Below are 26,379 nucleotides of genomic sequence, written 5' to 3'. Positions count from 1 at the left end.
GCAACCCACAAAGACAATAGATTAATTGTTCTGACTCTTCACATTACTGCCATCCCACACAAGCTAAAGTAAACAACTCCTCCACATATTTCTTCATTTGCATCAGAAAGCTTCTTTAGTGAATACACTTTTTCTTACAAGTGTTTAAATCAGAGGCAGTTCTTCTCCACTGCTTATTCTGTTTCATCAGTTCAGCTCTGTTACTGTCCCAAAGTGTCCCCATAAGTATTTGCTCAAACTCAACTGGTTTGACCTCTGGAGAACTTTAGGAGCAGAGGCACAGATCCATTATGACCCCAGCTTCCTGATGCTACCCAGAGTAACTTCTGATTTTTTCTCATTTTCACCGTCTAAGTCTATCACTACTGATGTCATAATCTTACCCCATTGTTCTCCTCACTCTCCCTTACCTCCACCCACCTTGTCCTCTCCTCTCCTCTGCTTTGCTACCTTCTATATTCTCTTCCTTGCTGTCCTGGCTCCTTTGACCCAGAACTCATTCCTCCCCCTTGTCACTGTTGCCCAGCATGCTAACCCCCAATAATGAACAAAAACTCATAAAGCAACCACTAGCATTTACCAACCTACTGATATGGGGAACATCATCACAGTTGCATCGCTATAGCCCTTTCAGACCATCATTATTATTAAGATAATTAGTCACAAACACCATAATAAATGCGCAAACATAAGTTACTCTATGTGTCCTTGTCACCATTTTTCCTTAACCTTTCCCCTCAACCCATCTGTCTCCTGAATGCTCGGATGGAAAGGTCTTTAGGAGAGAGACCAGGGTTTCTATTTATTTATACGGCATACACATTTTGGAGTACACAGTAAATTAATAACGACAAAAGTCAATTGTCTCTGGGGAATGCACAGCTTCTGATACTGATACCAAAATAGCAGAAAGCTCTGAGATTGGGGCTCAAGGACAGAGAAGGAAATGAGCTTCAGGAGATGAATAGAAACTCATTTTTACCATTATTAGACCTTATTTCATAGTGGAGAAAATGTAGCTCCAACAACAACTAAACCCAATTAAAATATAAACACACATCATTTTGGACAAAGGAAAGATTTTATAGAATTTTTAAAATTTCATCTGTTTGCATGTGCGGTGTGTGTGTGCATATTTATCTCTAGATCAATAACAATAGGAAACAAAGGAACATCCTTTAACAATATCAAAATCAAAACAGGTTAATTTTAAATTTGAGAACGGGTTTGTAGGGGAGCATATTACTTCTGTATTATGAAAGAAATATTGCCAAGTTTCATATCCCAGTTCTGGAACAAGTTCTCTGCTGGTGTAAATTGATGCAGCTCCATTGACTTTACAGGAATAGTCACAGATTTAAAGTTAATCATGCTCTGAAGCAATTTCTAGATCAAGGCCATCATGCTGAGCTCCTTGCAGCATCACAAAGGAAGTGGTTGCCACTGAGTTTCTAGAGAAGACCTTGTTGAATCACCATAACAGAGGCCATTACTGAGTGGCAATATACTGATTCTCCTTTGCCTTGTACCTTGCATAGCCATACATATCTATGCAACGTGAAGGAAAATGGGGGTATAAAAAGTAACAACAAGAAGGGCAGAATTTTATTCCCACTCTGCACAAGGGTAAATGGGTATATAAGATGCAAGGCTACAGAGAACCAGGCCCCTTATATTTTTAAAGAAAAAAGTTAGTAGCCAACAAGCTCCCAAAAAACTCAAGGGATACTGTGAATCTACCTTGCCATTTAAATGGCTAAACATAGATTTCAGAGAGCTCGATGTGTGACACAACTCTGAGAAATCACAATGTGCAGAGCACAGTTGTACATGTCATTTGAAAGCAAATAGGAATCAAGCAAACTGTTAGGCTAAGAAGCACAACACCAGACAAAGAAAGAGAGAGAAGGGAACTTTCAACTCACATCCAATGTCTCAAGCAGCAACATAGTCCTAATATCTTCACAAAGCCTTTCCAAAATCCAGTCACTTACCCATTGTAGGCATTATTCCTAATAGATCTACAGAATTAATTAGCAAAGTAGAAGGAGCAGATTCTTCACTGTTATCCTTCATAATCTTGGAATTCCCCTAATGTTTTGCAGAATGCTAAGAGCAATCTGATTGGAAGACATGCTAACATGGTCTGTGCCTTGATTAACCAGAAGCATCAAGAGGCAAATAAACTTCCCCACCCCAAGCATGTAAGGCTTCCAATGGACCATATGTGCAGTACTACAACATCACCTATTCCTTTTTGACCATCTCAGTTTGTGTATATTGACAACTGTATTAGTATATAAGTTCCCCTTTTAAGCAAAGATTGGTCATATGTGGGAGTGAGTAAGCAGTGATTAGATGCTGGCTTTCTTATTCAAATATATTTATATTAGATGAAGAATTCTAGTTATAAATTTTCCAGCAGCATGTATAAACTGAACAGCATACACATCCACCTTCTTTTTCAAGTTACTATACGAACCACTGCAAGTCTATTGACTTAAGTGAAGTTTCCCTGAGGGAACTGACATTGTCAGAAGTGGCAATTAGCTGAACTTGGATTATCATGGCTGTGCATCTCTAATTTGATTTGAATAATCATAACCAACCTGTGTGACCAGCACAAGTGTCAAAGGAGAAGACATTGGGAAGTTGCAATCTTTTACTGAAAACTGGAAGCAAAGTTTGATTTTTCTAGAAGGAAAAGTACTCCATGGTACAGACAGGCCTCTGACCTTGAGTCTGCGGTCCTCATCTCCACTGCACAGAGAATTTACAGACACTTTAAATGCTTTCCAGGCTGGATTTAAGTTATTCATCACAACCTGAGAATGAAAAGAAAGAAAGAAAGAAAGGGAAATGATTAACATTGGCATGTTTCAAAATAGAATGCTGAACAATAATTAAGACTTTCAATGAGGTATGCTAATCAGAAAAGGGGGAAACATGCAGAAAGTAAACCTTTAATCCATCAAATTAAGTGCACCATATTGTTGGCAATGTTATTGCAGCAATCCACTGGACAAGGAAATGTCATCTTTTCTATGTGTACTGTTATGCTTGGATGGCAACAAGAGAGATTTAGGCCCTGATCTAAAGCCCAATGAAGTCCACAAGGGTCTTCTGATTGATTTCAGTGGGCTTTGGAGGAAACCCTTTAAAAGTAACAGCCTGCACTAACTAAAACCCCAATGTGTTAAAGCCCTTGAAAATGTTTGAAATTTAAAGAACTTTTACATCACACAACAGAGGTTTCCTGTAAGCTGAGCACTTGGGCAGCCACACAGGAACGATTCAGATGCCACCCAGCTGATTAGCAAAGTGCCCACAACTGGCAGTATGTGTTGCTACTGACAGTGCACATCTGCAAATGCCTGGGTGCACATAACAACATTTCTTCCACATGTGGATGGAAAAAGTTAGAGGGAACACTGCAGACAAATACTGTTCATTGACATGCTGACAACTGCTCAGCAGTTAGTCACACAGAAACATATCCTGCCCCCCACCCTTCCAACAAGCCCTGAAGGTAGCAAAGTCTTTGTAGGACCACTGTGAAAAGATGCTGCTAGCTCGCTCAGGGACCAAGGCCCCTGCGTGCAGGCCCGGCCAAAGAGTTTGTGGGGTCCAAGGCAGCATGTTGTGGTTGGCTGCACCCTGTGGCCGGGTGCAGCGAATGAGCAGCAGGGCGAACAGGCACCGAACAGCATGGGGCCCTGAAGGTGTGAGGCCCAAGGCAAGCCGCCTTGCTCACTTTGCCCTAAGGCCAGGCCTGCCTATATGCCATGGGACCATGTTCATGGGTGGCAGGTGAAGGCTCAGCTAGGGAAGGCAAGCTGAAGCCCTGCCCCTTCCACCAGAAGCCACACTCCTACCCCCTGAGACCATGCCCCTTCAACAACCTCCCTCCCCCAGTCACACCCTGCCCAACCCCGGCTGGGGCTGTCACACAGCACGGCGTGGCTCCAGCCCCTCCTGGGCAGCTAGACAGTACAGGAAGTTTTGGGAAGGCAATGCCTTCCCTTGCCTACATTACCTGCTGCTCATGACTGTGTTCAAGTCAAGGTACCAGTGGTGGAAACTACTGTGTCTGCATCAAAGAAAAGGTTAACTTGATCATGATCCATAAGTGTCTGTACAGGGAGACTATTTCTGATAAATAGACGGTGCTTTAATCTAGCACACAACAGCATTTCAAGAGTCTGGACTCCAGATCTGTTCAAACTAGAAATAAGAAGCATATTTTTTTAAACTCTAATAGGAATTACTGGTTAGAACAATTTACCATTGGAATTTGGTGGAGTCTCTTTTATTCTGTTTTAAAATCAAATTTAGCCAGAAGTTATGAGCTTGATGAAGGAATTGCTTGATGAAGTTTATTAGTTGTGTTATGCCAGAGGTCAGACTAGATGGTCATAAGGCCCTTTTTGGCTTAAGAACTATGAATTTATGGAGCAATGCCCTGCCACTTCACAACCTTCAACTTATTCATGGAAGTAGCAACTTCAATCTGACCGGTCCAATCCATTGAGTGTGACTTTTAAAATCGCTTTGTGAGCTTTAACAAGAAGAATCTGAAACATTTTGCTTCAGTTTTAAAACAAGTATGAAAACTGAGTGAAAGCAACCTGTGCCTCACTGTGCTGTTGCGGGCAGGTAGGTACACATGACACCTGGGAAAGAGGGGAGACTAGCATGGTTACAGTTCACAAGCTACTGAAGAGTAGAAGTTGACATGACCACAAGGTAGAAGGCCATTAGAAGATGGGATGAAAGTTTCTGAAAAAGGTGGATTAAAATGGCCTCATTCAAAAGTTTTGTTCTAACAGCATCATTCAGCAACCAAATATGGCAGATTCAGGATCTGTAGAAGACCCTGAATGGCTGCTTTTTCATCACCAAGTGATACTGACTGCCTTCTCCTTTGATAACCACCCTCCCCACCCAAGACAGCATAGGATACGAGAGCCTATGTATCAATGTTGGGCCCTTGTGCTGCCCATACCCTCACCCCAACTCCCTAGCAGAATGATTGTTGGATCCATTACATCAAGGAACACCTGTCTGTTGATATAACCTGTGTATAAATTTAGGGCCACAATCTGGGCCTTTATTTGTGGTACCACAGTTCATTGCCATGGAAGCAATAGTGACATCATGACACAGGACTCCAATGAAACAGGCAGGAGAAGCAGCTCAATAACAAATGAGGGAAACATCAGTTCATATACTCATTGTGCAATAATCAGCCACAGGGAGAAAGAACAGTCACAAGGGATCCCATGATTGTTTAATGTGACTGTGGAGAAAACATGGTATTGTTTGTAGCCTGTCTCAGTGTCATAGCAGCTCTTTAGAAATAATGACCATTTGTGACACATTGGCCCATCAGGGATTCACAGCTCTTTGTCAGTAACTCCTGTCAGGCCTGACAAACTCACTATATTTCACAGGAAACATCTACACGGCAACACTATTTTGGGATACCGAAGTATCCCCAAATAGCTATCCCACATCTTAACAGCAAGCCCATTATTTTGGGCTCACTATTCTGACATCCCAATAAACCTCATTCCACAAGGAGTAAGGGACATTTCAGAATAGCGCCAAATTACGAAATAAGCTATTTTGAAATAAGATAGAAATAAGCTATGCAATTTGCGTAACTCAAATTGCATATCTTATTTTGAACTACAGTGCAGAGTAGACATAGCCACACAGTGCTGTCATAGTGTGTCAAATGAAAGCTTATATTACACTGCTCATTATAAGCATTTTCAAATGTATGTAGAGGTGTTATTCAAGCAGCTATATGAATGTACTACAAACATGTTTAAATTAGTTAAGCAGGCAAGGCAGGTAAACACATTTCCCTCCCCTCCCCTGGGGAACATTGATTTGACTGTCTGCCTTGGTTTCTGATATAATCAAGCATTATGTAAGTCAACTTTATTTGCATATTAAGGCAATAGGAAAAAACAAGTGAACAGGAGAATGAGAAAGACAATATGGCATAAGCACATAAAGTAAAAAAAAACCCAAAACAACAGGGGAGAAGAAATTTGCCTGGGAGCATACTTCACAGGTATTCTAGACTACCACAAGGAGGAGGAAAAGTAACCCTGTGATAAGCCATCATTGAAGGAGTGGAAAGAACACTTTTTGTATCCATGAATATTGGGTTCTGGTCCAGTGGCCTGGAGATACCAGGTGGTTGCTTCAGGCGAGAAACTTAAGTTAACCAATATTTTTGCCTTCTAAAGTTAGGTTTGGTCTCCTAGAAGCATGTTACAATTTTGTTTTATTTGTAATTTATTTTATCCTCAATAATATCTCTTTCTACTACTGTTACTCAGTATCACTTGAGACTGTATCTTTGTTAATCAACCTCTCTATGTTTTATCATACATGTGAATTGTTAGTTGAAACAAATCAGCTAGTATGTACACTGTCTCGTTAGAGGCAACAGACTTAGTAACGACTGTGTGTCCAGAGACAGAAGGATGAACACTCTTCAAAGGCATTTGGGGACTAGGGTGAAGTGTTACCTGCAAGACAAAGTACAGGCTGGCAGAGTCCTAAGAAGTAAACACTGCCAGGAAACCATCATGCCGTTTAGCTCTAGTAAGTCTCTCATTTGCTAAGGCATAGGAGTAACAAAGGGGTAACAGTTCTGGGTGCCCCGAGAAAGTGTCACCCCATTAAACACGATTATACGCTGTGAATTTAATTAAGCCTGCATCTTATGTTCCAAGAACATTCCCTTTTCACTCCCAGCAGCACACATCAGAAGTAGCTATACTGAAGTCAGTAGCTGTGAGACTGGAGGGAAAGAAGTAAGTAGAAACCTCAGTGAGTCAGTGTGGGTTTTTGGGAGTGTTCTTTGAAATGGTAGAGATTAAGCTATTTCTTGACACTGGCCAGCTGTGCCCCAGAACAGTAAAACCAACCCCTTACTCACCTCAGTCCTGTGAACAAGCTGCTGGGTGGCATCATCATTCATCCGAAAAATCTCAAGAAATGGATCAGATTTGCTGAAAAAATCCTAAAATAAAATTCAGAGAACTTTACTCTTGCGAGCCATTCAAGAGTATCCCCAGTGTATCCATCCCTCAGCTTCCCTGATAATGAAAAAGAAATGCTAATTCTGTTTCAGTCAGACCACTTGTTATCCCACAACTATCTTTTATCCTCATTCCGCCAGGACTTACATGATACTTCTGTTGGTCTCAGCTTGGCTATTCAATTATGTTAATGGGCATTGTTTACAGTAACATTGTGGCCCACTTTCTCTTTTACCGATTGCTTCCCCACTTGTACACAACCCGATCCCCGCTGAGTGCAGCCTATCTAGCTGATTTATTTCTGTTCGAAATAGGAATTTGGTCATTTCTCATCAGTTTTATTATATTTGTCAAGCTGGACCAAATTTCAAAGGAGTTACACCATGGATGAATTTAGTCCTATTTGGATAATCCAAACAGAGGTTCAGTGGGTGGGACATAATTCTACTGCCAACAAACATAAGCGCAGGCAAGCTATTTTTGTGACATATTCTTAGCGAAAAGAGTCCTCCTAAGTATTAAAGACATGACTTAGCATTTAAACAATAAACTGAAAAGGGGGGAACTGAAGCTCTCGGATGTCCCTAACTATGGGCAAATCCAAAATATCTAATAATTAAAAATAACCCTTTTTAGACACTTTGTTCCAGAGTCTCAACCGTGCCATTACACATGCCCTGCATGCAGCTGATTGTACAGGAGGGCTGCAAAGTATTCACTGGACCCTCATCCTGAATTCTGTCCCTGATGAGCATCTTTTGGGCTGCTCTAAACTTAAGTGCAGTCTGTAGCCCTAAGGGGCTGCTATTAATGCTGACAACTGTCAGAGCACAACAGCAGTCCAACTATACACCCTTTTTTCTCAACCACAACCTGCAACTGGCCCTCTACACCAAGGAATCCCCAAGTAGATGGTTAAACCAACTTTCTAATCACAGTGCAAAGCAGCTGGAGCACAGATAAGGATCCGGCCTATTGTTTAAAATGAACAAATTCAATGTGGGCCCTGACCCTGCAAAAATGGAGGCATGTGAGTAACTTTATGCACATGAGGAATCTCGTTGGAGTAGGCATGAATGTACAGTATATAGTGATAAAGGTCTGCAAGCACAAGGCCACCACAATGCAGGCATTTTAAAAAGTTTTATTAAATCTATAATGAATGCAAAACCATTTATGGGTTTTTGATAAAAGTAATTTCAAGGCAAAACATCTCCCCTACCCATAAAATATCCTCTGTTGTACTAAAAATTCAAACTGAACAACAACATTTTGTGGGGAAAGAAAGAGAAAAAGGAAGCTGGAAATAGATTAAAAGAAGTGAACAGATCCAACACTGCTTCATTCTAGTTCAGTGCCATGAAAAAAAAAAACCAAACCCTAAAAGAATTGGCCTATGCAGAGTGCCCAAAACGCATTATTTTAAAACCATGCTATTTTAATAATCTAGGAAAGGATCGATTTAAAAAAAAAATCCAATTCTTTCTGAATCTATGAAGTAAATATCACTCAACATTAAAGTTTCTTAATGACAATTCAGAAAAATTTTGTTCTAAAGAAACACTTATCTGCTAGGAGTTGTATCAAATTTTGTTTAATAGTTATTAATGTTTTCCAACCATTTCATTTCTTGCAGTATGTCTCACAGCATGTTCAGTTTTATTTTATTTCACAATAACATTATAATAATCCTTTTTATGGAAGCTGTATAGTGCAATAAAGATTTAATCTCTAGGTTTTTTAATAATGTTAAATGATTCATTATCTGTGCACCAGTGATATAATGCACAATGTTCTTTCAATATGAAAAGCAGTTACCTAATTTTAACACAAGTACATGACTTACAGTTTCAGAAGCAAGTAGAGGATTTTGTTAGCTCAAATTTTAGACCCCTGTCCAGAAACAAAATTGGTATCGACATCTGCATCTACATTTGCAAAAATGATCTGTGAATATCCACATGCTTAGCTGTGTATATCCGTGGTTATCAAGCAAATATCTGCAAATCTGTATGGTTCTAGATTTAAGATTTGTATCCACATCTGCATCCATATACACAAAAATGAGCTGCGGATAGCTGCATCCACGGATGTGGATACCTGTAGATATGAAGCGGATATTTGTAGATTTGCAGAGCTCTACAAATTTTGGACCCAACCTGAAAAGTCTTTTAGGAAACTTGATATTCAGATCATGGATGCTAAACACTTTCTGAAAAATCAGTCCCCTTTGGCTGTGTCCAGACTCAGGGTTTTTTTTGGGAAAAGTAGCCTTTTTCCAAAAAAACTTCACCTGCGTCTAGACTGCAGCCGCGTTCTTTCGAAATTAAATCGAAAGAACGCGGCTTTTCTTTCGACGGCGGTAAACCTCATTTCACGAGGAAGAACGCCTTCTTTCGAAAGTGCTTCTTTCGAAAGAAGGTGTTCTTGAATGTAAATAGGGCTTCTTCGAATGAGAGCATCCAGACTCACTGGGTGCTTTCTTTCGAAAAAGCGGCTTGCTCTTTCGAAAGTTCCGCGTGCAGTCTAGACGCTCTCTTTCGAAAGAGGCTCTTTCGAAAGTATCTTTCAAAAGAGCCTCTTTCGAAAGAGGCTTGCAGTCTAGACATAGCCTCTGAGATGTCTTAATTGAGCACCAAAATGTCAAAAATTACTAGTTACTTTAAGAAAATTAGGTTTATAACTGCACTGTGAACAAAATACAATGATAAAAGAATCTTTGAACAACATAAAACTAAAAGAGAAGTTGTCTTATATTTCAGACACTGTGAGGATCTTTTTTCTTAGGCTGACTTCCCCAGAATGGGAAAATGACAGTGTGTCTGCCTGAGTGCTCAAAAGTGATTACAGCATTCAATGAATGTAGCTGCTTGTTAGGGTGACTGTGAGATAGACACTAATATAAGAATTCTGGAAGTTACTGTTCTTCTGTGAAATGTTTTCATTAGATCTCTTGAAACAAAGTTCTGCCTTCTGAGCTACCTGAGTTTCAATAAAACGTGAAATTGTAGCTATACCTTCCAAAGGTGAAGTACTATAGAATGTAACCTTCATTTGTTCAGTTGGACCAAGCTTTGATATCTGCTGTTTTTCATAGTTTTATATGAGATGCTATAGCCATATCCCTGAAGAGAAACTGATAATTTATTGTTCTTACTCTATTATTCTCTGTCTCCACTAAAGCTTTATGAAAAAATCTCCACCAATGATTAAACTAGTAACAGATCCTTTTAATCTGCTAAAACCACACTGTTTATATCCTATATTCCTATTATAAAATAAGGTAGATTTTTTAAAAAAATAACATGTGGCATTTTAAAAAGAACACTAAATACTCATACCATGAATGAGCAACATCCAAGCTGCCTGTGGTGTTTTCCCATTTGGGCCATAACCGTCATCTTGTAAATAGCTCTATGAATGGTCTTGTGATTCCTAATATTTAGGGCACTTGTAAGAGGCATGGGTTCCCATTACACTTGCAAAATGAGGCCACTGTAGTATTTGATGAGTTTTAGCTTCATCTGGTTTGTCACCCGTAGTTGGAGTTGTGAGCTTATTACCAGCAGGCAGGGCCTGGATCACTGAGCCAACACATGTCTGATTTTGAACGGGATGTCGCAGGCCAGTAATACGTGTCTGACTCCTAGATTGTCGCCTTAAGGAAGGAAGCCATTCACGTGCGGAACTTTACCTCTCTCATGTCAAAGAGGGGCTCAGACACCTCAATGACACTATTTCTCCCCGAATCCTCACACCCAGCACATCGGAGAAGGCAATAGGGACTGGACAGGTCAGATGAGGAGTGGGCTAGAGCAGGGTTGTCTCAGGACACACACATCATCCCCTTCCCAGCCCTATGAAGCTTAGCTTGAATAAGTAATGAAGCTTGGGGCAAGGCTGTTATTTCCACAGTGCCCATTCTATTATAGGGTTCCAGGGACTGCCAGGGCTAGGAGGCTTCCTTTGTTGAGAGATGGGGAGGCTGCCCGTGGCCATCACTGGATTCCAGGGGCTCCATCAGGGTCACAGGTAGGTTCCAAACAATTTTCATGAGAGGAAAACAAAGTCCCCATGACTAGATGAGAGGCTGAGCCTTCATGAACTATCAACTCAAGCATATCTATAATTGCATGTTCCGTAACAGTTTGCTATGCCTAGGAAAGTGCCATGTACACTAGTTCCGACTTGCAAATGTTCATCATGTGTTTTGTGTGGGTTAAAGTGTGCATGCACTTTCACAAACTTGGGGTAAACAGTGGCAGCAATTGACCCAGGCTTAAAGGACCATAAACTGTAACAAAGAGCCCTGTTGCATCAAGGCACTCATACTTTTCTTGTGGTGTTTGAACTATTTGACTTGTTGAGTAATCAAATTTCTGGCCTACTAGCAAAAATAACTAATCCTACTTTGCACAAATAGTGCCCTTTATTTATTGATTTCAAGATTCTTTAGGAAACTGGATAATTATTGTTACTCTTCTTTCCCTCGAGGAGAAACTAAGGTTCAGAGATTTAGGGCAATATCCTTAGCTGCACAGTGCAAATGGATATATGTCTAGTGATGTTAATGGATGTATGTTGATTCCAGTGAACATACGGCTCCAAGGACTTGTCTACAAAAGAACACCCAGGATAGTTAATCTGAATTAACTAAAGACATGAAATTTAAGTAGATTAGTTATATCAGATTGAATCTCTATGTGAGCAGTTATTCAGTAAAGTCTTGATTTAATTCCCTTTTCAATTTACCTTGATTATCTTCACCAATTGGTCCACCAGCCCTCGTATAGATTGCTCTGACCACAACATGTCTTCCATTCCTCTCGTTTCCTGGCCTTTCTTCTTGTGTGGCCATGTCTATTCGCAATAAAATCTTCCCATATCTATGGAGGTCAGCTGAGTGATCATTTTAGTTCCGGTGATTACCACTCAGTGACAGCTGCAGTCCATTGATTGTCAGTGGGCGTAACTATATGCCTGACCTGTTGTATTTTACTATACCTGCTCTCAACACTGATGTCCTGCACTCCACTCTACTGTTTGATCACTTCACTGGGGGCTCAGTTGTGGATTGAAATTCCCAGAATTCTTTCCATTGCTCTGTCCATGACAGGCAATAGCTGCTCTTCTGTCTTCATTAGTACCCATGTTTCCCTGCCATACAGTATTGATGGCAATAATTTCAAGTCATGTTGCCTTGCTGATTTCTTTTCTTGGCGGACATACTTAATAGAATTAAATATACACCAAACTGCTTTCTTTCTTCACTAGAGTTCACCTTCCTGATTGTGGCACATGTTAATTTCATGGACCAAATAGACATATTACTTAACTTCCTCTATTTGTTTTCCCTTGATTGTTATTTGGGCTTCTGGAAAGATATCAGATTGCATAAACTTAGTTTGGTAGCAGTTGATTTTCAGTCCAACAAGGCTACTTTTTGTGTTGCGTTCTCACAGCATTGTCTGTCATTAGCTAGTATTTTTGGCAATCAACACAATATTATCTGCAAATCTTACATGGTTATACTGCTCTCCATTGATATTGATTCAACCCTTCTAATTCCTCTGCCTGATTACCATTTCAAGGTAGGCTGTGAAGGTTTTCAATGAAAATCTCTCCTTGTTTCACACTGTTCTTGACTGAGATGTGAAGGGGAGTACCAAAACATTATATCTGTAGTGCAGTTTGCTTCCTTTAATAGTTTGATGTAATTTATGTCAATGGCCCGCACTGCAAAAGCTTTCTACATTGCACTAATCTTTATGCTGTTGAACACGTTTTCATAGTCAATGAAGGCAATACATAATGGGAATTCGTATTCCTTTGAGGGTTCCAATAGCTGGTTTATAGTGAAAATATGGTCCATTGTGCTGAAATTCCTTTGAAAGCCTGCTCACTCTCTCCGCTGCTGCTCATCCAGACCCCATGAGAGTCAGTATGTTGTTATTTTGGTGAACATCCTGTACACATATGAGAACAGGGTATACTGGATGATAGTTCTTTAGATCTTCACAATCATCTTTCTTTTACAGCAGGATAGTGTTGGACTCCTTCCAGTCAGATGGCATCATCTGCATTTCCAAATAATGGCTAAAACTCTGAACAACAGTTTCCCAGAGGCCTTGTGTCTCTAGCTCTTATCATTTTGTTTGTAAGTCCATCTTTCCCTGGGACTTTTCCTTCCTCCATTTAGTGAACTGTATGTCAAACTTCACTGGCAAGGACTGGGAGTTCAGTACATGCTTATTAATCTGTTAAAGTGTTGGTACTGGGACATTTATTTGAGACTCGGACAATTTGTTGTGAAAATCTTTACAGGCCACTTCCACTCCTGTTCTATCAATTCTGTCAAAGATATCTTAGTACTTGAAAAAGTTCAGAAAATGGAAATAAAAATTATTAGAAGCTTGGAACGACTGCCATATGAAGAGAAATTAGAGATTAAAAAGACTGGGACTTTTCATCTTAGAAAAGAGGAGACTAAGGGGAGATATGATAGAGGTCTATGAAATCATGACTGGTGTAGAGAGAGTGAATAAGGAAAAGTTATTTATTTGCTCCCGTAACATAAGAATTAGGAGTCACCAAATGAAATTAATTGATAGCAGGTTTAAAACAAACAAAGGGATGTACTACTTCATGCAAACACACAGTCAATCTGTAGAACTCATTGCCAGAGGATGTAATGAAGGCCAGGACCTTAATAGGGTTCAAAAAAGTGCTAGATAAATTCATCAAGGATAGGTCCATTAATGGCTATTAGCCAGCATGTGCAGAAATGATGTCCCTAGCCACTGTTGTTCAAAAGCTGGGAAAGGGTGACAGGGGGTGGATCCCTTGATGAATACCTGTTCATTCCCTTTGACCACAGTCAGAAGACAGGATACTGGGGTTGATGGACCTTTGGTCTGAATCAGCATGATTGTTGTTAGGTACTGGTTTTCCATGACTGTTCTTCAGTACCATTATTGTTGAGCTGTATACTGTCAATTCCTTTTTCCATGTTTTGAGGCTTTTGTGATCTTCAGCCATCTTTAAGAGACTTTCATTTTGGTGTTTATTAAAGTCCTCCTTTAGTTTTCTTATCAGCTTTCATAAGGAGGGAGTACTCAAGTTTTTCACCATCATTTTGCTTCATAAGCCTCATTTTCTCTAGTAAGTTCCATGTTTCCTCCAAGATTCTTCCCTTCACTCTTTTTGGTCTTTCTTTTTTGGCTAATTTTGCTTTAACTTCTTAGTGAAGATTTTATAATCATCATTTCAGTTATCTATAAAATTCCAGTCTTCCTTGGAAATATTCCCTTTCAAGATCGTCTTGTTGAATATTTTTGATGGCTGTCTCTGTTTTGCCATCTGTAGTGCTTTCTTCTCCACCTTTTTGTTGAAGTTGAGCCGTGTTCTGAGCAAGTGATCATCATTACCAGCATTAAATAAGGGTACTACCGAGATGTCTTGCATAATGTGCTTCTTATTGATCAGAATATAGTCCATCTCATTCTTATTCTTCACACTGGGCATCATCCATGTCCATCTCCTCTTGGCCTTCTTCTTAAACCAGGTGTTACTATTGAACCTTTCTTTAGTTTCCATCAGCATTGCCATCACTCTCCTTATGGATTCCGTTCATTGATGCCATACCAGCCAATGAACTTTCTCACCTTCTTTCCCTCTTCCAACTTTGGCATTGAAATCTCCTACCACAATCCTACATGTGGTTAGTTGAGCCTGGGTTTCCTCAAGTGCTTAATAAAATCCTTCCACAATGTCGTCTTCATTTGCGCTGGTGGAAGCAGGGATCCGAATATTCTTGAGGGTGCTGTTCTTGTTTAGTTGGAGGTGCAGCATTCCAATGCATGATACTTACCGGAGATGATATTTGAAACCCACTCCTTGTTGATGAGGAAGCCAATTCCTCCAGCAGTTCTTGTGCCTTCTCTTTTCCCCAACATGATGATACTCTCATCTCTCCACTTCGCTTCCATCTCCTTTTTTGTTGTGTTTTGCCAAGGCTGCCCTGGCCTTCTTCTCTATTAGATGGATGATTGAACAGTCTCTTGTCAGTGTCCTGCAGTTATAGGTGCATACAGAGGGCAGTCCTTTTTCAGATCCCTGAGATTCTTAACCGTCTTTTGAATTAAGGCCACTTTAATTTTCAATGAGCGTTCACGCAGAGGCTGTAATACAGGCTCCTAACTAGTCTACTTTAAATTCACACCTTTAGTTAATCCAGATTAATTTTTCTGAATTAGACAAGCTTGTTGACAAGCTTCAAGTGTCTTTCCTCAGGCAATACACCAAATCATTGGCTGAACTGAGAAAAGAACAGTCTTCCACCCCATTAAATCTTTCAGCCCACAAGGAAACGTTATTCTTTAAAATATTATTACTTAGGTATATATTATATTATATAATTGTTATCTCATAGAGCTGGAAGGGACCTTGAAAGGTCATTGAGTCCAGTCCCCTACCCTCATGGCAGTACTAAGTATCATTCCTGACAGATTTGCCCCAATTGCTAAATGGCCCCCTCAAGGATTGAACTCATTACCCTGGGTTTAGCAGGCCAATGCTCAAACCACTGAGCTATCCCTCCTCAATGCCAATCAGATCAGCCATAAGATAACAAAAAGAGCAGGTGCCATGATGCTCTTGTCATGGCACATAAGGACCCTTTGTTAATTTAGATATGCCCCATAAATATATACTCTGTGCTTAAAAGGCTCTCTAAAATTGCTGTGAAGTGAACATAGCTCAGGTGGATTCCTGACAGTCACAATCACAATCTTCTCAATGATATTTTCACCAGAAAGTGTGATACAATTATGGGAAGGAAACAGGCAGTCGAAACACCTAGCATGCTGTACCTTTCCTTTTCCTTGTGTAGACATAACAGCATGAGTAACAGCTGAAGTGAATGCTGAAATTTTAAACAATGATTTTTAAAAGCAGTGACTAAAGTTAGTTTCTTAAATCTACATTTTGGCACCTAAATAAATTATCTAATTTTCAGTGAGGACCCAGCAACTCCCAGTGAGGGGGGTAATTCATCTTCCAGATGGGACTCATCATTTATGGTCATTAAAGATGCTAAATAGAGGGATGCTATTAACCCTTGTGTCCTGATCAAATTCCAGCACTCTTCATTATATTCTGCCTACCTACGTTTTTGTGGCAGTTTAAATTCATATGCTATTATTCCTCAGATATGGTCTGATCCTGTAAACACCATGTACATACATAACTCTACTCCTATTGATATAATTGAGCCACTCACACATGTAAACTAACATATATATGTATTTATAGAAGCCTTTTCAGGATTGTGTCCTAAACTGCTGTGTGGTGTCACCATGTTACTAATTAGGAGTAGCATAACAGCGAAAAAGAGTCTGCATTCTAATGGTGAGTATTTGACTTTCAGTGCAACAGTGGTTATCTGACCTTCAATTATCTAAATATCCCAGTTATCCAAAACAGGGTCATGGCCCCATGATATCCATTAATTACAATGATGTTCCCTCTACTACCTTAAATAATTAAATGCTTCCTATTACTTTTGATTATTCAAGGATGTGACTTATATACAAAGTTATCTGAGTTCTTTGGGGTGAAAGGTGCTATATAGCGGTAAAGTATTATATAAGTATAATTCATAAGAGTGGTCAACATTGATGGATAAAGATGAGTGATGAGGTAGGTTTTAATCTATGCATAAATTACCGACTAAACTGGAGATGGTTTTGACAAACACAAAGAAGGACACTGTTTCTCATATTACAGATATATTTTGCTGAATAAAATGTATATATATATACATTTTATTCAGCAAAATATATCTGTAATATATATATATGGTGTCCAGGTTGATGTGAAGTATTCAAGCATTATGTTAAGATGCCTACTTTGAATATTACATCTTGATTCCTCTTAAAAAGCTCACTTATCTTAACACTTCTGATCGGTGGCATTTTAAATAAATGAGGTCTCAGCATAATTAAATTGTCTTGGTTTTAATTACATTCCCTTGAGTATTTTTAATTACTTTGCAACTTGAGGAAAGCCTCATTGGGAGCATTGATCTGAAATCTCTGATGTGTTTAATAACGTCAAGCAACCAAAAATAGCTGTGGGAGAAAATCTTATTAAATCATATTTCCAGGCATTCTTATATCTTACAATAAGGTTAATATCAAACACCTTACCTTGTCATCTAATTTCCGTGCACTGAATGAAAGTTCAACATAGTCATCGTTGCCGGATAATTCTTCGGCAATCACCTAAATAAGAAGCTACATTTGAGTTTTGCATGTATAATGAAAGAAAACATTTGGAAAGATGCTATTTACCAGCCTGTGGACTATAGACCCTATCAGCTGGAAACTGACAATCACCTTGCAAGAAACCAGATGCTTAGCTAGCAGACATATCAAAATAGGTCAAAACAGCACACATAGTTTTAAAGATTTTTCTATGCAACCTGCCATAATAAATGAAGAAGCAAAGAATAAAATCAGCTGTGAATAAAATTCAGACCTTGTCTACAGTAGGAGGGTTTTGCTAGTATATCCTAGTATAGTATAATATAATTGTATATAATGTGATATTTTCTCATTCCTAACCAATGTAGCTATGGCCAGCAAAACTTGGCAATACAGATCTAGTCTGGTATAATTTATGTGAATTCCCCTGCCTGACACAAATTATGCTAGTATAAGCAGAGTTACCCTAATGCAACTGCATCTACACTAGGTGGGCTTTGCTGGTATAACTATACAGCTGAACTCTAGTAGCTTCTATTGGCAAAACTGGGCTTTCATGGTATAATTTTCTCTAGCCCCCTGAAATAAGCTACTCTGGTAAAAGTGCAAGAACTGAATCTTCATCAAGGACTTTTCCCAACACAGCTATGTTGATTAAAGATCTTCACCACACCCCTGGATGACCCAGCCATGACAGTAAAAGTCTGTGGTGTAAACATGGCCTCGGGCTTTTACTGGCATTATGATGTCAGGAAAAACACACCCATACCTGACTGACATGTAAAAAGTCTCAGAGGGATAGCCCTATTAGTCAAGCAACAAGCACTACTGCAGCACCTACAAGACTAACACAAATACTACATTGTGAGTTTTCATGGGTAAAATCCAATTCATCAGCCATGTTGAATGATGAAGTGGTTTTACCCACAAAAACTCATGATATTTGTTACCTTTCTGTCCCAGATAATCTACAGGTTGGAAGGATCATGTAGGACACATCACCATTAGCACATAGGCTTCTGCATACCAAATTTTAAGCTTCAGCAATATTTTATAATTGTGTTACAGTTATAAGCACTCACAGACCTCTCATTCAGTGGTTGAAAAACCACTACTATTCCACAGCCATGTAATAATAATGATAGCCTGTGATTAGTTAATGCTAAAGGTAGCACCATATTAAAGATAATCACACACCTATCTGAGAAGTGAAATTTTCCTATTCACTAAAGAAAACAATAGGAGTCATGTATTAAAAATAAATTGCAACATTAACATTAGTAAATCCCCTATTTCACAGATGCTCAGAATGTATCCTGGGACCAAATGAATTAAAAATATTTTATTTTGATTTATCACATTGAGATACCCAGGTTTTCATAAAATTATTTCTGTTTGAGTTCAACTGTTCTAATTTGAGGAAATTCCATCTGCTTCACAGTACCACTGGGTAAGAGCCAGGAGATGTAATCCTTAGCTGTGTTATTAATAGTAAAATTGAATTGATATTTTCAATGCCCTGGCAGAGAAGTAGTTAGCAAAAGTGTCTGCAGAAAGGCTAACAATATGTACCTCCTTATTTATTTTGTTGTCATTCTAGGTTTCTGAGGAGAAATCTTAAAATATTACTATTGCTTTGCAATTATGCAGCATATTTCTCAAGGGGCCACAGACATGTCAATCAGCTAAGCTTCACAAGATACCAGGGAAGAGGGAAGTATTCTACCAACAGACTGAGGAATCGAGAGGTTAAGTGACTTGTCTGAGATCAGGCAGCTAGACAATGGCAGAGAGAGGAATTCATCTTGCAAATCCTGATGCCAGTTACTTGCTATAGCAACTAGGCAACATCAATTGTCAAACCAGGAGTTGCACTTTTGTAGTCCAAATCCTCACCTCACTATTCTTGGGTCTCGTTATTTAAATATTATTAAATGTTTATATTGCACCATCACATGGATTTTCCAACAAGTATCAGAATGCCCATATATAAGAGAACTACGGGATTGATTCTTGTTCACACTAAATCCCATTACACCAGTGAGTCTCGCCCTTTTTGGGCTCATGACCCATATGTAAATGTTGACAGCCTTCCATGAACAAGTAAATAGTCTAGGGGTGGTGTCTGCCTCTGGTGTGAAAGGCCCAAAGGGAGGTTGGGTCCTCCCACTTGGGGGGTGTCCTCCTGCTGGGAGGAGGGTGTTGCTGCTTACACCCCTCTCCCCCCCACTGCACTCTCTCCTGCACCTTCTGTCCAGTGTGGCTGGTTGGGCTTAGCTCTCTGCCCCAGGTATTGTGACCTCTGGGATTACAACTTGGCTCAGGGCTTTGTTCTATTCCCCTAAAGGGGCCGGAGGATCTGGGCCAAATTTGTGCACATGGCATTGTGACCTGGCACACCAGTTCATTATGCAAATCACTCAAATGTGGCCTGGCTGCCCTCCGGTCTTCAAAACCGAGGGACATCAGGGCCAAACCCGAGCAGTGCTGCAATGAAGTTGCAATACCTGAAACAAGGAGCCAGGACAGCCAGCCCATAGGAATGAGACACAGGAGCTGCAAAGTGACAGATTCCGGCAACCCAATGTGGGGCTGCAAAGCACAGATTAAGAAATGCTGCTTTACACTGGTCTGGCAGCATAACAGGGGCTTAACATGATGCAAATGCAAAGCAGTCTTTACATCTTTATTTATCATCATGTTATCGCCTTATATTTGATTCGGAGTGCCATAGGGAATGGATTTCAGCTTATTTCTATGTTTGTATAATCTTAAAAAATGGTTGATTTAGCCTGTTCTCCGGGAAACATATATACTCGCCAGTCATAATTAGTTTTTTCAAGTCGTGTGTGTGCGTGGGTGTGTGTAAAAAAGTTATACATAGTATATTGTATACATGCTTTCATAAACACACCCCCCCCCACACACACCCTCTTATAGCCCTCTTCTGTACTATAATTTTCCTGGCTGTTAAAATGTAGTCCTCCTCACATTTTACAGTAAGTTCAAGGTTTTACTGCAGTAAATTGAATGTTAAGAAACCTTGGACAGGGACTCATAAAAGCTTTAAAGGTTAGAGTTGTGTCAAAACCCTTGTTCGAACTAATTAATGTTTTTTTCTCCATCAACTTACATTATTGTTTCCCTACATCACTATATTGGTGAGCCATTGCTTTGGCACAAAAAGTCAAAACTGCTCAAAAAAATTCAGACATGTTTGAAGCAAAAGTGTTTACAAAAGAAATGTTCCCCTAATCTTACAAGGACATATGGATGTACTTAACTTGATGCTTAGTGAAGTCAATGGGACTACACAGATGTATAAAACTAAGCATCTGTACTGGTGTTAGAAAAATCAAGTGTAAGTACACTTTTAAAGGCTATAAAGTTTGGATTAGAAATAACCAAACAGGACAACTTCTTTTCTCTATACTTTTTCCTAAATAATGCACTTTATGACACTTGGAAAAAAAACAAAAATTACTTTCTTGCCATTTGTAAATTACAGGTATTTTACCAGTGACATTAAAATAAATCAGAAGGATCAAACTTTTTTTTTCAGTTAGAGATCATACAAACTCAGTAGGAAATGTTTATGGAAAAGTACGGAGAAAATAATTTTAAATCTGGCTTACTGTTATGGATGATTTCCCTGCTGTGTTCCCATGTTTCAGTAGGGATTTGGAGAGTTTCCTTTGTGAAACAATCTGTGCCAAAACCAAAGCAAAGGGAAAACGTTAGAAACGGTAATAAATACAAGGATTTCATTTTGACTGTTGTTTTATTGCTGTACTTTGTATTTGCACTTGGGAACCCTAATTAAAGATCAGAATCCCATTGGGCAAGGTACTGTACAGATATGTAGCATAAGTGAAAGTCCTTGCTTCAGGTCATGGCATGGCAGGCAGGATGCAACAGGAGGACAAATGAGATAGGGAAAAGTGGAAGGATGGGATAGAATGAACACAGTTAAGCAGAAAAGCAGAAGCTGCTGCTTATCATTTGCTTAACTAATGACAGATAGACGACATCAGGGCAGGAGTAGGTTTTTTAAAAGACTTAAGTGACAAGATGCAGCTTAAGACTGCCGGGGTGGGGGACACATGGAAAAAATAGTTCTATGCAACTAAGCTACCAAAAATTACCATAACATTGAGTCTCTGTGAGGAATCACAGTCTGTTTTAAACAGGACACCCATTTATTAAAAAAAATAAGAACATAAATTCAGACATAAACAGGCTGCATCACAGCCTGAGTTCCAACTTTGTCTCTATGGGGAACCACGCTTTGTCGGGAACTCTATACAGAACACTGACACATCTAGTGGGTGACTAATGTACATCACGTAAACATTATTCCAGGTATAATGATCATCTGCGTGTTTTTCATTACTACAACCAGTAGATTTACATAGCCTTGAGCCATTTAAAACTAGGCTAGTAAAAATATGAGAAAAAATAGATTGATGGGAAATTCCTATGCTAGCCCAAAGTAAGCATGTGATGTGGTAATAGACTGCAGTGGATGGCCGAGTTGATTAGGTTGCTTCCATTGTATGATTCTATAAAAATGCATTAGAAACATGGAAAAAATTATGAAATATTAGATATACACTAGATAATACCCATTGGGAGAAATAGTTATTAATTATTATTATTACTAAGTGTTTGCATTTCAATGGTTTATAGGAGCCACATTATTTGTTCAGAATATGTGCAGTGCCATACAAATACAAGGCGAAGGGAAGGTTCTTCTCCAAATAATTTATAACCTAGTATCAAATATACACAAAACAAAAACAGAGCATGGTTTTGGTAATAAAACAATTCTTTCTGCCTTGTACAACATATTTTTAAAGCATTATGTCTCAGATGCGCACCCCATGACCTTTAAAGTGCAGTAATTTAGGAATGGAAACAAAAGTCACTCTTATGCAAAGCATGCAAAAAACAACAATAACCCACTGAAGAGACCATAAAGGAAAGGGAGTGGTTTATGACTGCTCAGCTGATGTTCTGGGAATGTATATGGATTTGAATAATGTGTTAAATTAGTAACAGTAATTAACGTAACAGCTTTAACCAGCACAAAGTGTGCTAACAAAGAATTATATACTGCAAAGTACAATGGCAACCAGCATAAGTTTGAGACTATTTTGCATTATCTCAGAGGGAAGAGGACTCCGAGCAGTCTCTGCAGTGGGTACGGAGGATGAAAGAATGGCACCCATGTTTTGCTTTGCAGAATCACATATCCCAGTCTCCTACAAGCAACTAGCATTAAGGCAATGCTGTTCTTTCAGATGCAATTTGCTGGATAGTGCCCCAGTGATGTGGGACGTAACTGAGGCAACACAACTACTTTAACAGTGATAACAGCCACCTTTGGTATGGGCGCACTCAGAGTCTGTACACATACACTAGCACATTTACTCAGTATTGCTCAGGTCCTTAAGGAAAGGCTCAGGGCAGGGTGTGTAGGAGTCAGGTTTGGAGGGTGAAAAGGGGCTCTGGGCAGCAAGGGACTCTGTGTGTGTGTCTCTGTCAGTCACTCTGGAGGGGAGAGGTCGTATTGCTGTAGCCCCTCTATAGATTCGGACCAGGGCTGCTTGCTCTTCCCTTTCCTGTCTCTGTCAGGACACAAGAGCAAAGTGCACAACTTGTCTTCCCTCTGTGTTCCCCAGCCACAGTGAGGAATACAGCAAACTGCACTTTTCCCTCTTTCTCTGACAAAGGAAATCAATGCCTCCCTATGAATCTTGGGAGGGGGGGCAGGGTTGGGGCAGAGAGGGTCACGCCGCCAGCCAGCAGTGTTCACCTGCCTGGTGATTCTGTCTCTTTTCTGTATGGTTTTATGAGAAGCAATCCCATTCCAGGCACATCCCATTTTCCTGGCCCAACCAAACCCTGACCTGGCTTTAAGTTATTATAAGAGGAAGCTATATACCAAATTCAGTGGTTCTAGCTCTTACCACTTAGGAGGAGTTCTTGGGTTAACAGACAAACAGAGAACCTCTCTCAAAAATATATAAAAATGTAGCTAATGCATTGCATGTTAGAGTTTTGTCCCATGCACACAAATAATAAAGGTGAGACTGTTGTGTGGAGGCAAGAATTAAATTGTGCACTAGGACTCTGGTATCCTACTCTTGATTCTTCTGAGGATTATTCCATTGACATCCATCTGCATCTCAGTTTACCTGTCAGCCAAATGGGTTCAAGTAACAAATTATCATCTCCCATAAATTCTATGGGTTTAATTAACTTTTTTTCAAAGACCTGGCTCTGTGCAGTTAGGTTTCAGTGCATCATGAAACAAATGGAAAGTATCTTCTGAAGCAGGAGAGTACAGTAGGATACAGAAGGATACTGAAGCAGAGGTGGGGGTAAATCCAGTTTCCCCATATGAATTAATGTAAATGGTGGGGGGGGAGGAGGTTAAGTTTCAGGGAAAATGTTTTCTCCACACAAAAGACAGTGTATGCATATTACAGAATATATTATACATTATTTTAGACAAGCCATTTAATGCTGTACTCACCAATGATGATTATGCAGCTTGATGGAAGTAGGGGTGTAATAGGGCTGGGGTGAGGGGGCATCTCCTGCTCTGTTTGCCTGGCACTCTTTCTAGGGAGTGGGATTGCCCCGTTCTGCCTGCTCAGCACTCTTTCCAGGGATCCAGGTCAGGGGTTTGCTCACTGTCTGGCTGGAATGCTGGGCAGGAGGAATGGGGCAAGCCCTCATGTCCCAGCCCCGCTCCTCAGCTAGGATGCCGGATGGGCAGGAAGAGCAGGGCAAGTCAAACAACTTTATAATGGAACATTGCGCAAATGTAAACAAGTATGTTCTCTAATAGATCAACAATTTAATAACAAAACAGTGTTAACTAGGACACTTTAAGTGAGGAGTTACTGTAATTCTTCCTTCCAATATGCTTTTCTGTACCTTTAGTCCCTTAGATGTGCTACGTTAACCTCAAGTGTATGATGGGTAGAAAACAATCACTCTCCATATACTCACGTGGGGTCACTGAGGTATCCTTGCCCAGCCTCCTTTAGTAATTCCAGCATTTTTTCCCTGACCCGTTCACCTCATTTAAACATTTAGCCCTCCCTTCGCTCCTTTGCAAGTTGTTCAAAGAACCAAAATGCACTATACAGACAGGAGCTTGAAACTCTGGGGTCTCCGCTTGTGTGGCAACTTTATGCATCCAAATCCAGTGAATAGAATGTGTTCTGATGTTCCTATTATTAGCTCATTTTAATGAGACCAGCTCTTGAAGCTATTAGTGTCATTTTGCTGCAGCAAACACTCTGCATATGTAAATATGTGTATTTGTGTGTGAACACCCACACGTTGTTAATCAAGTGGCCAGTAAAATGGATCCATCTGGCAGCTCTACGCCTGCATCATTGCCTCAAATAGTAATTAACAATTAAGATTTGCAGGCTGTCATTTAAATAATTGACAAAAAAACAATTTTTACTAGCAGTAAATTGCCCTTTTTGTGTGCATGCTAAAGGAGTAGCTGTTAGTGGCTGGAATGTGTGTGTGGGGGGGAGGGGAGGGCGGTAATCAATTATGAATCACATTTATTGTTTATCTGTAAAGGTAACATTACTTCCATATCAGAACCATAAAAAGTGTTTGCTATCCTGGCTGCTAGCAGGCAAGTTTTAGCCAATTGGAACACATGAACCTGGGAAGCAGCTGTTTAAGTTCAGAGTTACAAAGAGATGGTTGAACTTCCAATATGGCCAAAGGCGAGGTATTTATCAAAAGTCTTTTGTTTGTTAGACATCTTTGGTTGGAATCCTACTTCAGCAATTCATGACTGAAAACTTTAAGGGAAAATGTTGCTGCAATAGCAATGCAGAGAAATGAAAAATCTTCTCTTTCTAGAAAAGGGATATTAGAGGGCAAACTGGACCCGGTAGATCCCCTTTTTTTCCCCTGCAACAGATTTTAAATAGTTTTTCAAGAGGTCCTTGATACTATATAGAAACCTGAAAATAGGAATAGAAAAAAGTTAAATTTAAGTGAAAAAACACCAGATATGTCATAGAGTTATGCATATTCATATATATGCAAATTAAGAATGAGCTTCATCCAGACTTCAAGATCTTCAACATTAAGGCTGAATTCCCAGATCAATTACACTGAAAAAAACTCCTTTGAAGACATTGTGGGTCTGCACTGCTGTAACTGAGTTCAAAATCTGGCCCAATGTGCTAAGGACAGAGAAGCTCCCAAACTAAAACTCTGAATCTTAAGGTGATTAAATATGAATCCATATTTTGCACTTTACTTCTATCTCCAGTTTAAAATGGTTTAAAAACTACTCTGCCTATTTTTTCCTGTGGTGAATATAGAAGTTATGACAGTGAAGATCTATGATGATGACTATGTATACTGGTGATGACTATGTATACTGCCAGCTTCCCATAAAAAAGCTCTGGCAAAGTATATCAGAATTAACCTATAAAACCTGTTACTTGAGCTTTGGCCATTTCTTGACAAGCAATTACCAAGCATGCCAAGCCATGTAGTGGCAGAAGTGGTTTTAAGATGTGCACAAAATTGACTAGGATAACTGTCCAAGATTGTTTTCATTTGTGACATATGCAGGATATGAACACTGGTACATGGAGGTTGAAAGGCTAGACAGATAATCTAGTGTGTCAGCTAAAGCTCATGAGATATCCACAGTAAAAAGAGAGTAAAATTAGCAGCTGTGGGATGCACAGGCCCCTGAATTATCCCTTTCTCATAAAAAGCAGCTTTACACTATATAGTCTACATTAGTTTGTCTGTGCGTACACATGCACACACACAAGATAGCAGTTAAAATAATAGCATCCTTTCACTGTTATTTCCCTCCACACCACTTTTAATTTTATTGTAGAGACACACAATACTCCCCAATATAAATATTGAGGGTTATCGATGTTTCCTCCATGTTTAGGTCAATGGTTCATTAAGATAAGATTTAAAGAAATGACCTACTGACATTCTGCACACCTCTTCCCATTAAATATTTTTTTCCG

At 39.6% G+C, this 26,379-nt stretch overlaps 1 protein-coding gene across 8 annotated transcripts in view; it reads right to left on the bottom strand.

Annotated features, from left to right (window-relative positions):
* Positions 1–26,379, bottom strand: part of CPNE4 (copine 4) — a 346,982-nt gene that overhangs the window by 105,088 nt on the left and 215,515 nt on the right. For all 8 annotated transcript variants that reach the window (XM_075921917.1, XM_075921924.1, XM_075921920.1 and 5 more), the window contains 4 exons: positions 20,965–21,036; positions 17,273–17,347; positions 6,962–7,045; positions 2,736–2,825 (listed from right to left, as the gene is read on the bottom strand). In XM_075921917.1, coding sequence (XP_075778032.1) covers positions 2,736–2,825; positions 6,962–7,045; positions 17,273–17,347; positions 20,965–21,036 — 321 coding nt within the window. The remainder of the gene's footprint in view (positions 1–2,735; positions 2,826–6,961; positions 7,046–17,272; positions 17,348–20,964; positions 21,037–26,379) is intronic.

This window comes from Pelodiscus sinensis, chromosome 2, assembly GCF_049634645.1.
Source record: "Pelodiscus sinensis isolate JC-2024 chromosome 2, ASM4963464v1, whole genome shotgun sequence".
NCBI lineage: Eukaryota > Metazoa > Chordata > Testudines > Trionychidae > Pelodiscus > Pelodiscus sinensis.
This window is presented reverse-complemented; position numbering and strand designations above follow the sequence as displayed.